Source organism: Acomys russatus, chromosome 3, assembly GCF_903995435.1.
Source record: "Acomys russatus chromosome 3, mAcoRus1.1, whole genome shotgun sequence".
NCBI classification, from domain to species: Eukaryota; Metazoa; Chordata; class Mammalia; order Rodentia; family Muridae; genus Acomys; species Acomys russatus.
Genome location: NC_067139.1, coordinates 63,211,864 through 63,223,965, shown reverse-complemented (window position 1 = coordinate 63,223,965; position 12,102 = coordinate 63,211,864). Strand labels below are relative to the sequence as shown.

Genomic DNA, 12,102 nt, shown 5'->3' with positions numbered 1-12,102 from the left:
GAGTTATATAGCGAGACCCTGTTTTACAAAACAAAAACAAACAAGCAAACAAAAAGCCAAACAATGCAAAAGAACTCTTTTAGATTGAAACCAGTTATAAGTATGTACCTGTTTATATGCTGCATTTCCACGATACTATAACTAAAGTGAAAAATTCTTCATTAGATAACACAGAAAGCTCAGATTGTTTATTACTTATATATTACTTGGATACAAAGGATAATTGAGTGATAAATAAGCAAAACCTTTTTTACTAAAAAATAGCTTAGGCCTAGGTCAGTGAAACCAAGCTGCCTGAACCTAGGCAAAATAGACTAGGCAAGGGAAAAAAAAAAAAAGAAAGAAAGAAAGAAAGAAAGAAAGAAAAAGAGAAGAAAAGAAGTTCTTTTCACCTTGGTGCAATTTAGCCTTTTTTCCCCCCCTTCTGTTGCTTGTTACTATTTGTTTGTTTTGTTTTACTTTAAGGTTTTACAGGAATTTACTGTGTAGTAATAAGAGCTAGATCTTAATTGAAGTGATTATACCTCATGTTTCCCATACTAAAAGTTCAACTTAATTTAGATTTGGAGTATTTTAAGAAAATCACTTTATTTAAGGTGTATTTTTAGGGTCTGGAACAATAGCTGATTTTCTAGAGCATATGCTTAGCAAGGGTTAGGTTCTAAGTTCAGCCCCCTCTCCAGAGATAGTTTCTATTTTTCTTTGATAAGGTAGTATTGCCACTTATGTAAATTTTCTAGCTAGGCTTTCTTTTTATCCATGGAATAATTATATGTTCAAGGTGTATTTATGTAAATTAGGATTTACATGAATATTGATAGACAGCTTTTATTTTATTTTGGTTGGTTGGTTTTTGGTTTTTATTTTTTGTTTTGTTTTGGTTTTTTTTTTTTTTTTGGAGGGTGTTGGGAAGAGAAATGACAGGGTTTCTCTGTGTAGCTCTGGCTGTTCTGGACTTGCTTTGTAGACCAGGCTGATTTTAACTCAGAGACCTGCCTGCCTCTGCCTTCCAAGTGCTGGCTGGCATTAAAGGCGTGCACCACCACCACCCAGCTTCCATTTTTCATCTTAATATTTTAAGGAACTTTCTTTTTTAGATGGTAGTTGTGGTTGGTACATTGAAACAAATTCTGGCTATGTAGCTCAGATGGCTAGAACTCCTAATCTTTCTGCCTCAGCCTCCCACCACCCCCAAGTGCTAGAGTTAGAGGCCATGTACTACCATATCCAGCTGAAATGTTAATTACAATAATAAATAGTTTAATTACATTAGAGAAAACAGAGAAGTCTATTGAGTGTCCTTTTCTTTTTTCCTTTCCTATCTTTGTCTTTTTCTTTCTCCCCTCCCCTCCCCTCCCCTCCCGTCTACCCCTCCACCCCTCCACCTCTCCCTCTCCCTTTCACTTCTTTTGAGCTGGAGTTGCCTCTCTGTTCCCCAGCTTATCTTAGAACCCCTGGACTTAAGGAGTCACTGTCCTGTCAGATTCCCAAGTAGTGGGGACTTAAAGTATGCACAACACTACACTAATTGGTTGAGATTTAGTATGTTTATCTTGGCTGATTTGAGGTTAGGAGAGATTGCAACTTTCTACTGAATTATTTAGACTTTGTAATTACACTGCCTTTAAAAAAAAAAAAAGAATTGCTTTAATCTTTAAAAATATATTTCAGTGGGGCTGAGACTATAGTTCAGTGATACAACTCTTACGTAGCATGTGCAAAGTCCTAGAGTTGATGTCTAACACACAGCAAGAATTAAAAACAAACAAACAAACAAACAAACACCATATTTCTGTATTTAAAGCCTGGTTATGCTTGTTTCATTCTCTACTCTTGGAAGCTTTCCAGAATTCATTGTATTTATTGCAGTGTTTATTTTTTTCCAGGAGTCTGAAGAAAGCAGCAGGTGAAAAGTCCTTGTCAAGTGATTTCGTTCTTCTATAAGGAAATCTCATTCAGTAAAGCCATTGAAATTAGTTAAATAGCTCAAAGTGGCAGTGCACAGGATACGTGGAAATTGAACAATGACTCAGCTGTATTCTTGCATCCGGTCATTGGGAGCCTGTCTGTTCATCATTTTTCATGTTCAAGGTAAATGAATGCTTGTTTTCAGTCGTGTGTGTGTGTGTGTGTGTGTGTGTGTGTGTGTGTGTGTGTGTGTGTGTAGCGCATGTCCTTGATCTGCTCTCAGTTCATATTCCTTTTTAAACAGATCAACCATACGTGCACATCTCTTCAGTAAAGAAGCAGAGAACAAGCATGTTAAAAGTAAACTTTATGAGACACCTTCAACCTTATTTTTTTCTTATCTATAACACAGGCAAGATTCATAGCATGAGGTTTGTCTTGGGAGGATCAGATGAAACTAAGTATAAGTATCTGCAACTTAGTACTGATACACAAAGCAATAGGCATTTGAAGCTGAGCTTTAAAATTCCTGTCTTTTTTACAATGCAACAAGGAATAAGCGCAATTAATAATTCAGATTGTTCATTGTTGTGAGAAGACTTTGGAAAATAATTACACTTGTTTGTCTATGTGAGTTCTAGAATTTCTCCACAGAGTATTAACAGTCTGTTTCTGACCTCTGTTGCATAATGGGTGTTTATTGATCAAACTGGAACTTAAATAGTGAAGTCTAAGATCAGATGAGAACTGTATTTTTGTACCAACTTTTCTTCCTGACTGGTTTAATTAGGGCAGTATTTTTTTTTTTTTTTAAGATTTATTTTTATGTATACAGTGCTCTGCCTGCATGTTCACCTGTAGGCCAGAAGTGGGTATCAGATCACATTATAGATGGTTGTGAGCCAGCATGTGGTTGCTGGGAATTGAACTCAGGACCTCTGGAAAAGCAATCAGTGTTCTTAACCTCTGAGCCATCTCTCCAGCCCTAGGGCAGTATTTTTAATTGGAAAGTTAGCATTGCTTTATAAATGGTTTTGAGATAGAACTTATTATCATCTTCATTTTCTTTTAAAACTTTTATTAACTTTGTGTATGCATATGTGCTAGTGTTTGTGCACCTACATGTGAAGACCAGCAGTTGCCGTTGGGTGTCTCCCCACCCGTTGTGCATTTGAGAAAGGGTCTCTGACTAAACCTGGAGCTTGCTAATTGCTTGGATTGGATTCCTGCCATCACAGCCCTGGCCTGCCATCTTCATTTTCTGAAGGTTTTGGCTTTATAAGTTGCAATTTCATATTTAATTCTGAATGGTGAAGATTATTTACCCACAGGAAGAACTTTGGATAGCAGCATAAAGCTTTTTTATATTTTTGAGTTAGTACAGTGAATTCCATAGCTTCTTTGCATTTGCCTTATTGTTGCTTCTTACATATTTTTTATTTGTTTTTTGAGACAAGGTTTCTCTTCTATCCTTGGCTGTCCTGGACTCACTTTGTAGACCAAGCTGGCTTCAGACTTAGAGAGATCCACCTGCCTCTGCCTCCTGAGTGCTGGGGTTACAGGTTGCTACTTACACTTCTTACTCCCAGCTCAGGTTGTTCTGTAGTAACTTATATTGAGTGGAATATCCTAGCACAAATTATACTTCTGATTAGGAATGCTAGCACATTCTTATTAACTTTCCATTTAAAAATACTGCCCTAGTTAAACACCTTTATTCCCAGTACTCAAGGCAGAAGCAAGTAGTTCTCTGAGTTCAGTGCTGTCCTTGTCTATATAGTTCTAGGATAGCCAGGGCTGCATAGTGAGACTCTGTCTTAAAAACCACCACCACCAACAAAATTAAATAAACCGTTAATACTTCTATGCTAAAGAGCAAAACTTAACATTTCATTTCAAAAAATTCTTGCAGTAGTTTCTTCTCTGCTACATGAGTGCTGTGGTTATGAGTATATGCCACCACAAAAACTGCAGGCAACATACTGCTTGCTATTTTGTTGTTGTTTGGGGGATGGAGTGTTTGTTATACTATAGCCCAGGCTGGCCTCAAACTCATGACAGCCCTCCTGTCTTAGCCTCCCAAGGACTGAGGATTGCAGGTATGTGTATACCACACAAGCTTAGATTCCACCATATGCATTTGTTCTCTGGTTAGATTGATGCTTTCTTTTGTTGCTACATCAGGATTTTAAAACCTTGAGTTCACAGCCTTCAAATATGCGAATACTGGAGAAATCATGTGGCTTACCAAGGTCATTCACCTACCTACATTAGAAAGGCTCACAGTAGACAAGAATATTTCTTCTCATTTGCAGCCTGGTGGATATCTTCCCTCATCTTTTACGCTGATGTCCTTGAATAAATAAGGTTTTTTTCATTTTGTAGCCATTTGGATGATGATCAGAAACTTTGCCATTGTGTTATAGTATTTCTTTCTGAGAGGAAGTTGTGATGAGGAGCTAAGTGATATATACATATATATTCAGACAAACCTTTGAAAGCTATTCCTTCTCAGTATTTGTTTTCATTAACAAATACTTATCCAGAGGTAAATTTCTTTTCTGAATATTAAGTATAGGAAACTTGGGGTTGGAGAAATGGTACAATGATTAAGAGCCCTGGCTGCTCTTCCAGAGGACTCCAGTTCAATTCCCAGCACCCACATGGCAGCTCACATAGGGTTTGCCTTAGACCTGAGACAGTTCCTCCTTTTTTGTAACTCCCACTCCAAGAGATTAACATCCTTACACAGACATACATGCAGGCAAAACACTAGTGCACATAAAATAAAAATAAGTAAATTATTTTTTAAAAAGTATAAGAAACTTAAGGTCATTAAAACTGAAGGTCTAGGGTGGCGGTGGTGCACATCTTTAATCCTAGCACCAAGGAGGCAGAGACAGGCGGATGGACGCCAGTGAAAAGCCAAAATACATAAATACATAAAATAAGATTCAAGTTATGGAATCTGTAGCTCTTACATTTTGTTTTCCTGCTGTCAGTGTGTACATGTGTTATCTTTCTTATTTTAGTAGTTTATCAGTATTGCTAAGTTGGGCTCACATTCGTATTTATAGCGAAATTCATACTTTCCCAACACTTTTGGCTCTAACAGTTTTCTTTTGGAAGGGCCAGGTGATATCACCTGAAAAATTCAGTGTTGTGTATGTCATTTCCTATCATTTGAGGCCATAAACTCTATTAATACAAGATCATGGTTTTATTACTGTAATTCTTCAGCAACTTTCAGATAGTATGGTCTGCATTCAAATCAGTGACTGTGGGAGGAAAGATGGATAACAAGATTTGTTTCATGTTTTCACAGCTCCTTTACTCAGGCAATTAGAGTTCTCTGTCTTTCCCGAAGTCTCTCCCCATTTATACCTAGTAAATTATAACTGTCACACACAGCTGGTTGGATGCCGTTTGCGTAGGTATCCCAACTATGGGAGGGGCAGATTCCTCAGTGTTGGCAACTTAGAGCTCCTTAGTGCTATATAGGTTTATAGGTCAGGTTTCCAAAGGAGACTTACTTGTCCAGTCTGAATATTCGAGGTTTACTGCTCTAGGTACGGATCAGAGCACACTCTGGGCCTTGACAGCCAGTCCTCGGCAGCTAGTATTGCAGATTTTGACCTTAAGGCATCAGAATTCTTGGTTCTTTGTTGCTGTTTTGGTTTGGTTTTTGTTTTGTTTTGAGACAGGTTCAGCTCTTAACTGTTGGAAATTTTCAGGAACTCTGCCAGCTACCTGGGATAAAGGCTTAGCCTTTCATACTTTCTCATCACCTCAGTATGTCTGCAGTCCTTCATGGTCCTGTAATCTCTGCCTCTGGCTGCTCTGGAACTCTTAGCAACCTCCTAGTTGTGGCAATTTTTATGTTGGATCAAAATTTAGGACTAGCCTTTTTATTTTTTAAAATCCTTTGTGACTTGCCTCCATGTTAAAGGAGCCTGGAGCAGTTGTGAGTAGTGAGGCCTCCAGAAGCTGGGTTGTAACTATAGCAGGAGCAGTGGCTCCAGTGGTCCCTGCAGCTGTGTGGAGTTTCCCCAGAGGAGTCCCTGGAGTGTTCAGAGCAGTGGGTCTGACATAGTGCCAGCACTGCTAGTTGTGAAAGAAAGGGCTGCTTATTTCACAGCTCCTCAGGCAAGGTAACTGGGCACCAGGGAGGGGTCTGCTAGTTGTCAATCAAATGACCTGTTGGCTTTTTCAAATAGTTTAGCTTATTTAAAGAAAAATCAAAACATTAGAGGGTACTTAGAGTAGGGACCTGTCCTGAAGTTAACATTCTCAAAAGTGTTTTATCAGTGTAGTGAGAATTTTCGGATTTTTGATTTCTTTAAAAAACACAAATATTGGAAGAATGTGTTTTCGCTTTTAATCCCAGGTGTGGGTATGGGGCTGCTTATAGCAGCTGACTGATTTGCCTAATGCTCTGGCTTTGCAAGCCGCAGATAGTTTCTGTGATGTGTAATATTTGGAATTCTGAGACCTTTCCAGAGGGTATATAAATGCTAGGGCCCTGAGGTGTAGGTTGTAGGTTGCTGTTAGTTCCTGTTGGTTTCTGTTGTTTGCGGTTTATTAAATAGTTGTGTGCCAAGAAGAAATTAGATATCCTCATGGCACAGATCAAACTACCCCAAGGAAGTAGTCTAATAATGACATTGCCCCCTTGCTACTCTATCCTTCTTCTTTTTCTTTTTAGATTTATTTATTATTTTACAGTATTCTGCCTACATGTGAGCCAGCAGGACAGAAGAAGGCACCAGATCTCCTTATAGATGGCTGTGAGCCACCATGTGGTTGCTGGGAATGAACTCAGGACCTTTGGAAGAACAGCGGTGCTCTTAACCCCTGAGTCATCTCTCGAGCCCCTCTATCCTTTTTTTCCTCTACTGTCTAGTATAATGGAGTTGAAAGGGGAGAAGAAAAAGTAACCCACAAAGTGACAGTTTTATACCAGTACTTAACTTAGACAAATACCTTTAAGGAGAGGGATTTTTCTGCCCTGTCTTTTTTCGTAATTTGTTGTTTGTCTTTTATTAGCACAAAACTTGTAACTGGGTTGTCTCCATATATCCCTCCAATCTGGTACAGTTTATAAATTGATATATGAAATTTATTTTTAAGGTGTGTTAACAGTTACTATGATAAAGGAAACTTCTTTCTTCATTGAAGATTATAATTAAACAACTTTTCAATAATGATTGTTTACAAATCTCATTTTTTTAATACAGGGCAGAATCTAGACAGTATGCTCCATGGCACTGGTATGAAATCAGACTTGGATCAGAAGAAGCAAGAAAATGGAGTGACTTTAGCACCAGAGGATACCTTGCCTTTCTTAAAGTGCTATTGCTCAGGACACTGCCCAGATGATGCTATCAATAACACATGCATGTAAGTGTTTGGTGTAGTCCTTAGGGATTAGGTGAAAAGTGCACTTGGACAAGGTTGTTTTTCTTTGTGTATGGTATCTTTAAAAAGAGAAAGAATTCTCTCGGCTTGATGTAGAAACACTGTTATCTGTCATTAAACCCTTGATGATTATTAGTTACATCATCATACAGCTTCTCTGTTTGTTTTGAATTTTGAGACTTAGGGTCTTTCTACATAGACCTGGAACTCACTATGTAGACCAGGCTGGCTTTGAACTGATAGAAATCAGAGTGCTAGGATTAAAGATATACACCATCACGTCTGACTTAATTTTCCTTTCTTTACTGATTTTTAAAATCATGAACCTAATGGTGCTCACTGTAGGAAAATGTTTTCTCTTCTGTAGGTTAACAACAAGTTTCCTCACTGTCTCCTTAGCCAGTTGCTGTACTATATAGATACACAAGACTGGTCCTATGATAGTTTTGTTGTTTCTCTCTAGACTTCTAGTCCATATGTGCTTTATATGACTTCATTCCTTAGCTTTTATGTTATCCATTCAGTCCACTTACACATGGTCATGTAACTTGAGTTCATATTTTTAAAATATGTGTATTGTGCATTTGTACATGGTATATATATAGCTATATATGAAGAGACAAGAGGGCAACTTGCAGAAGTCTCTTCTCTCCTAATGTGGAGTCCAGAACTGGAACTCAGATTGTCAGTCTTGACAGCAAACCCTTTTACCTGCTCTGCTGTCCTGTGTACCGTAGTCTGTGTGTCGGGGCACATTGAAGAATTGTAGATTCTTGGGGGCCACTACCCTTCCTTTAAAAAACAACAACAACAACAACAACAAAACCAAATTGCAATGCAGTCAATTAGTTGTCTTCTTGTTATAGAAGTAATAATGAAGGTTTTATGTATAATTAGTTTTCTGTGCTCTTTGAATACACTAGATATAATTCATAAAGCTTAATGTATTAAATTATGTTACTTATTCTTCCTACATTTGCTAAGGAAAAAACTCAAGAACACTGGCATTAAGGTGATAAACTTAATGAAACATAAATATATAAATTTAAAAATGAAACTATAGCGACTGTCTCTCTGCTTTCTGTTAGAATCATTACAAAGTACCTTTCAGGATCTTAGTTAGCTGTTCTTTTCAAATATATTTTCCTGTGTCATTAGAGTCTGCTGAATGTTCCTCAGAAAGACTTGTTTCTCTCTCCTACCGTGTACATATATCATGCGATCATGAGTGTGTCTAGCAGGGCAGTTACATAGCAGCACACATGGAGCATTTATTTACTAGAGCTCCATTTTCACTTGACATAGAGTTCTCAGTTGCCCTCTACATCTTAGTTTAAGCATACTACCTTTGATTTGGCTTAAATCTAAATAAGTTTTGCTAATAAATCACATGAGAATGCAATTTAAATTAAAAAAACAAGGCATTAAAGGCCATATTTAATTCATATATCTTCAGTTTTTTTGTATGCCTTTTAAAAGAGTTTACATTCATTTATTTGGTGTGTTTATGTGTTGTACACATGTGCATGTGTCAGCTTGCCAGAATAAGTTCTTTCCTTCTATCATTTGGGGATCATGCTGGAGATCAAACTCTGGTCTTCAGGCTTGGTGACGAGTGCCCTTAACCACTGAGCCATCTCTCTGGCCTTTACAGACAGACGCTCGTGTAGCTCAGGGTGATTTGGAACTCCAGATGCTCCTGCTTTAGCCTTTCTGAGTGCTACTGTTCTGGATGTGTACTACCATGCTTTCCTCTCTTTGCAATATGAAATTGTATTTTTTCTCTCTTGTAGAACTAATGGGCATTGTTTTGCCATCATAGAAGAAGATGATCAGGGAGAAACAACGTTAACTTCTGGCTGTATGAAGTATGAAGGCTCTGATTTTCAATGCAAGGTGAGATCTGATTTGTAACCATGAAGGAAAGAGGAGTGAACTTTGTCAACAGTGTTGAGTCCCCGAGCAGAAGTGGACTGTTCTTGGTCACAAAAACAGATTTGCTGAAGAAAGCCTGGCTTGTCAAGTAATAGGATTTTACTAATTGAAGTTCAGATTACTTTGCTTTAAGTTTTGAATCATTTCAGATCATGATCAGTGCAAAAACTGACAGTCACATTTATTTGTAGGGTGTAAGATGTATTGGAGAGACTTTAAGGTAATGGATACTAAATTTGCCTCCCTATGATAGATAGCACTATTAAATCTTTGTTTCAGTATGTGGTGGTTTGAAGCAGGTGTCCCACATAGTCTCAGACATTTGAATACCTGATACCCAGTTGTCTGTACCGTTTGGGAAGGTATAGGACATGTGACTTTGATGGAGGAAGTGTGTCATTGGAGGCAAGCTTTAAGAATGTGAAGCCTCACCTGTTAGTTTTCTTTACACTTTCTGCTGTCTGTTTGCCATTTGAGATGTGGGCGCTTAGCGTTTGCCCCCTGCTGCCATGCCTATGCTCTACCATCATGGTCTCTTAACTCTCTAGATCCACAAACTCAAATTAACTCGTTGTTCTGGAAGTTGCTTTTGGTCATGGTGTTTGATCATAGCAGTAGGAAAGAACTAATGCAGTTCCTGTGCGGCTACTTGGAAGGAGCAGCACCAGACAGGATACCTCCAGATTGTTTAACACTGTGGTGTGAATTTCTTAAGAGATCCTACCAGTGTTTTTGAAAAACTGCTCTGGATAGAACTGTTTATACTTTAAATGCCAGGTATGTCAAGAAATTAATCCTATTCAGAACTGGCAGGTTTGGTAGAAAACTTCAGTGTTAGGTTGATACTTGAAGTCACTGGGCAGGTGACTGAGATTCAACCCGCTGTCTCTCTGGTACAAACAGACCTGATCTCTCCTTAAAATGACAGCCTTTCCGTATACGAGCCAAAGTATCTCCATTCTGCTTCTACCACACATCTTCTCACAGTGTCTCCAGCTGCCCCTTATATAATCATATAGTCGTCGTTTCAATTATTTACTCTTTCATGTTCAGTACAGTGCGAAATCAAGTGTGCTGTAGGAGGAAAAAAGCCTTTTCTTTTTCTGAATGCAGCCATATGTGTTTTAGCAGTTGTACTGTATTTTTAAGGCATTGAACTTTTGTCAGCTAAACACTAATGTCTCTGACTCACTGTTTCCGTGCACACCTCCTCCACTCTTTACTAGTGATGTTGGTCCTTTGATACAAGCAGATGGGAATGGAATGGTTTTGTTACTTGTCATGTATTTGTCAAATTGTAACAACACATTAAGATTTTTTTTCTGACCTGAAAGGATTTGTTTTTCCAGTTTTCTATTATCAACTCTTGTGTTTCAACCACTTTTAAAAACTCGAGGAAGCTGGGTGTGGTGGCTCACACCTTTAATCCCAGCACTCAGGCAGAGGCAGGCGGATCACTGTGAGTTCAAGGCCAGCTTGGTCTACAAAGCGAGTCTAAGACAACCAAGGCTACACAGAGAAACCCTGTCTTGAAAAACCAAAACCAAAAACCAAAAACCAAACCTCGAGGAGCAGTGGCTACAGGCTCTGAGCTGTAACAATATCAACAAGTATCCTATAGACTTCTAGACTAGGTTGGTTCCAAACTTAGTATAAGTCAGTTTTCAAGCTTAACAATATGTCCAAGCTCACACACTTTCTCTTAAGAGCTTTGAAACTAGCGGGCGGTGGTGGTGCACACCTGTAATCTCAGCACTCAGGAGGCAGAGGCAGGTGGATCTCTGTGAGTTTGGGGCCAGCCTGGTCTACAAAGCAAGTCCACGACAGTCAAGGCTACACAGAGAAATCCTGTCTGGGGGGGAGAAAAAAGGAGCTGTGAAACTTTGGGCAAGGCATTTATTTTTCTTAGGTATTTTATATATCAAATGGGATGATGTAGTAAAGACTTAGGAAATGTTAAAGTTCACCTCATCTTGAGCAGTGTCCAGCTGTGTTACCCTTATCCCTAGGTGTGCACAGACTTCCATGGTACTGTCTTGGCACAGGGTTTTAAGATCCTGCACTTGATTAGTTTCTTTTGTTAAGTACTCTTCTGAACAGAGCTTCTCAAGTCCCTTTTCTTTTCCCTGACATAGTCACCCTTCTAGTTAACAGATCATGGGCCTGGGTTGTCAAAATCTGAAAATTCTACACAGTATTGTCTTTAGAAATGAAAACACCAGTAGGAAGGATGTGGGGATATCAAATATGTTGGCATGTCAGATGGCTGTCAGGTTTTTTGTTTGGTGTTTGCATTTATTTATTTATTAGTTTAGAGTATGTGCACCAAGCAGTGTGTGTGGAGGTCAGAGGGCGTGAGTTGAGTCTGTTGTCTCCGTCCATCATATGGGTCCTGGGGATCTAACTCGGGTTGCCAGGCGTGGCTGTGAGAACGTCATCCACTGGGCCACCTCCCTCTACCCTTTAAGAGTTTGTAGCTTTAAATTAAAATTTTAGATTATTGGGGGGCAGGTGCTTGGGAGGCAGAGGCAGGTGAATCTCTGTAAGGCCAGCCAGGACTCTACATAGAAATCCTGTCTTGAAAAACAAAACAAAATTTAAATTGTTAGATTATCAAAGGTTATTTTTTAGTGCTTTGAGATTTTAAGTATAGAGCACTGATACAGCAAACTGTTTTCTTTATTGGCATTTTACTTTTAATCCAAAACAGGGTGTGGGGAGTGGAGGGAAAGAAAAATAGTAATGAAGCGAATGCTGAGGCATTTCCATTCTGGCTATCTGATATTTAAAAGTAACATGGACAGTTTCTTCTTATATTCTTGCTACCTTCAAAATGATGAG

At 38.7% G+C, this 12,102-nt stretch overlaps 1 protein-coding gene and 1 long non-coding RNA gene across 3 annotated transcripts in view; both read left to right on the top strand.

Moving 5' to 3' along the window:
- The window catches only part of LOC127185568 (uncharacterized), a 59,720-nt gene extending 57,732 nt beyond the window's left edge, over positions 1-1,988 (top strand). For both annotated transcript variants that reach the window (XR_007830186.1, XR_007830187.1), the window contains exon 3: positions 1,887-1,988. This is a non-coding gene — a long non-coding RNA (uncharacterized LOC127185568). The remainder of the gene's footprint in view (positions 1-1,886) is intronic.
- Bmpr1a (bone morphogenetic protein receptor type 1A) overlaps positions 1,983-12,102 on the top strand; it is a 29,542-nt gene continuing 19,422 nt past the window's right edge. Inside the window, exons 1-3 of the mRNA XM_051141922.1 lie at positions 1,983-2,091; positions 7,146-7,308; positions 9,120-9,222. Of these exons, the coding sequence (XP_050997879.1) occupies positions 2,025-2,091; positions 7,146-7,308; positions 9,120-9,222 (333 nt within the window). The 5' untranslated portion in view covers positions 1,983-2,024. The remainder of the gene's footprint in view (positions 2,092-7,145; positions 7,309-9,119; positions 9,223-12,102) is intronic.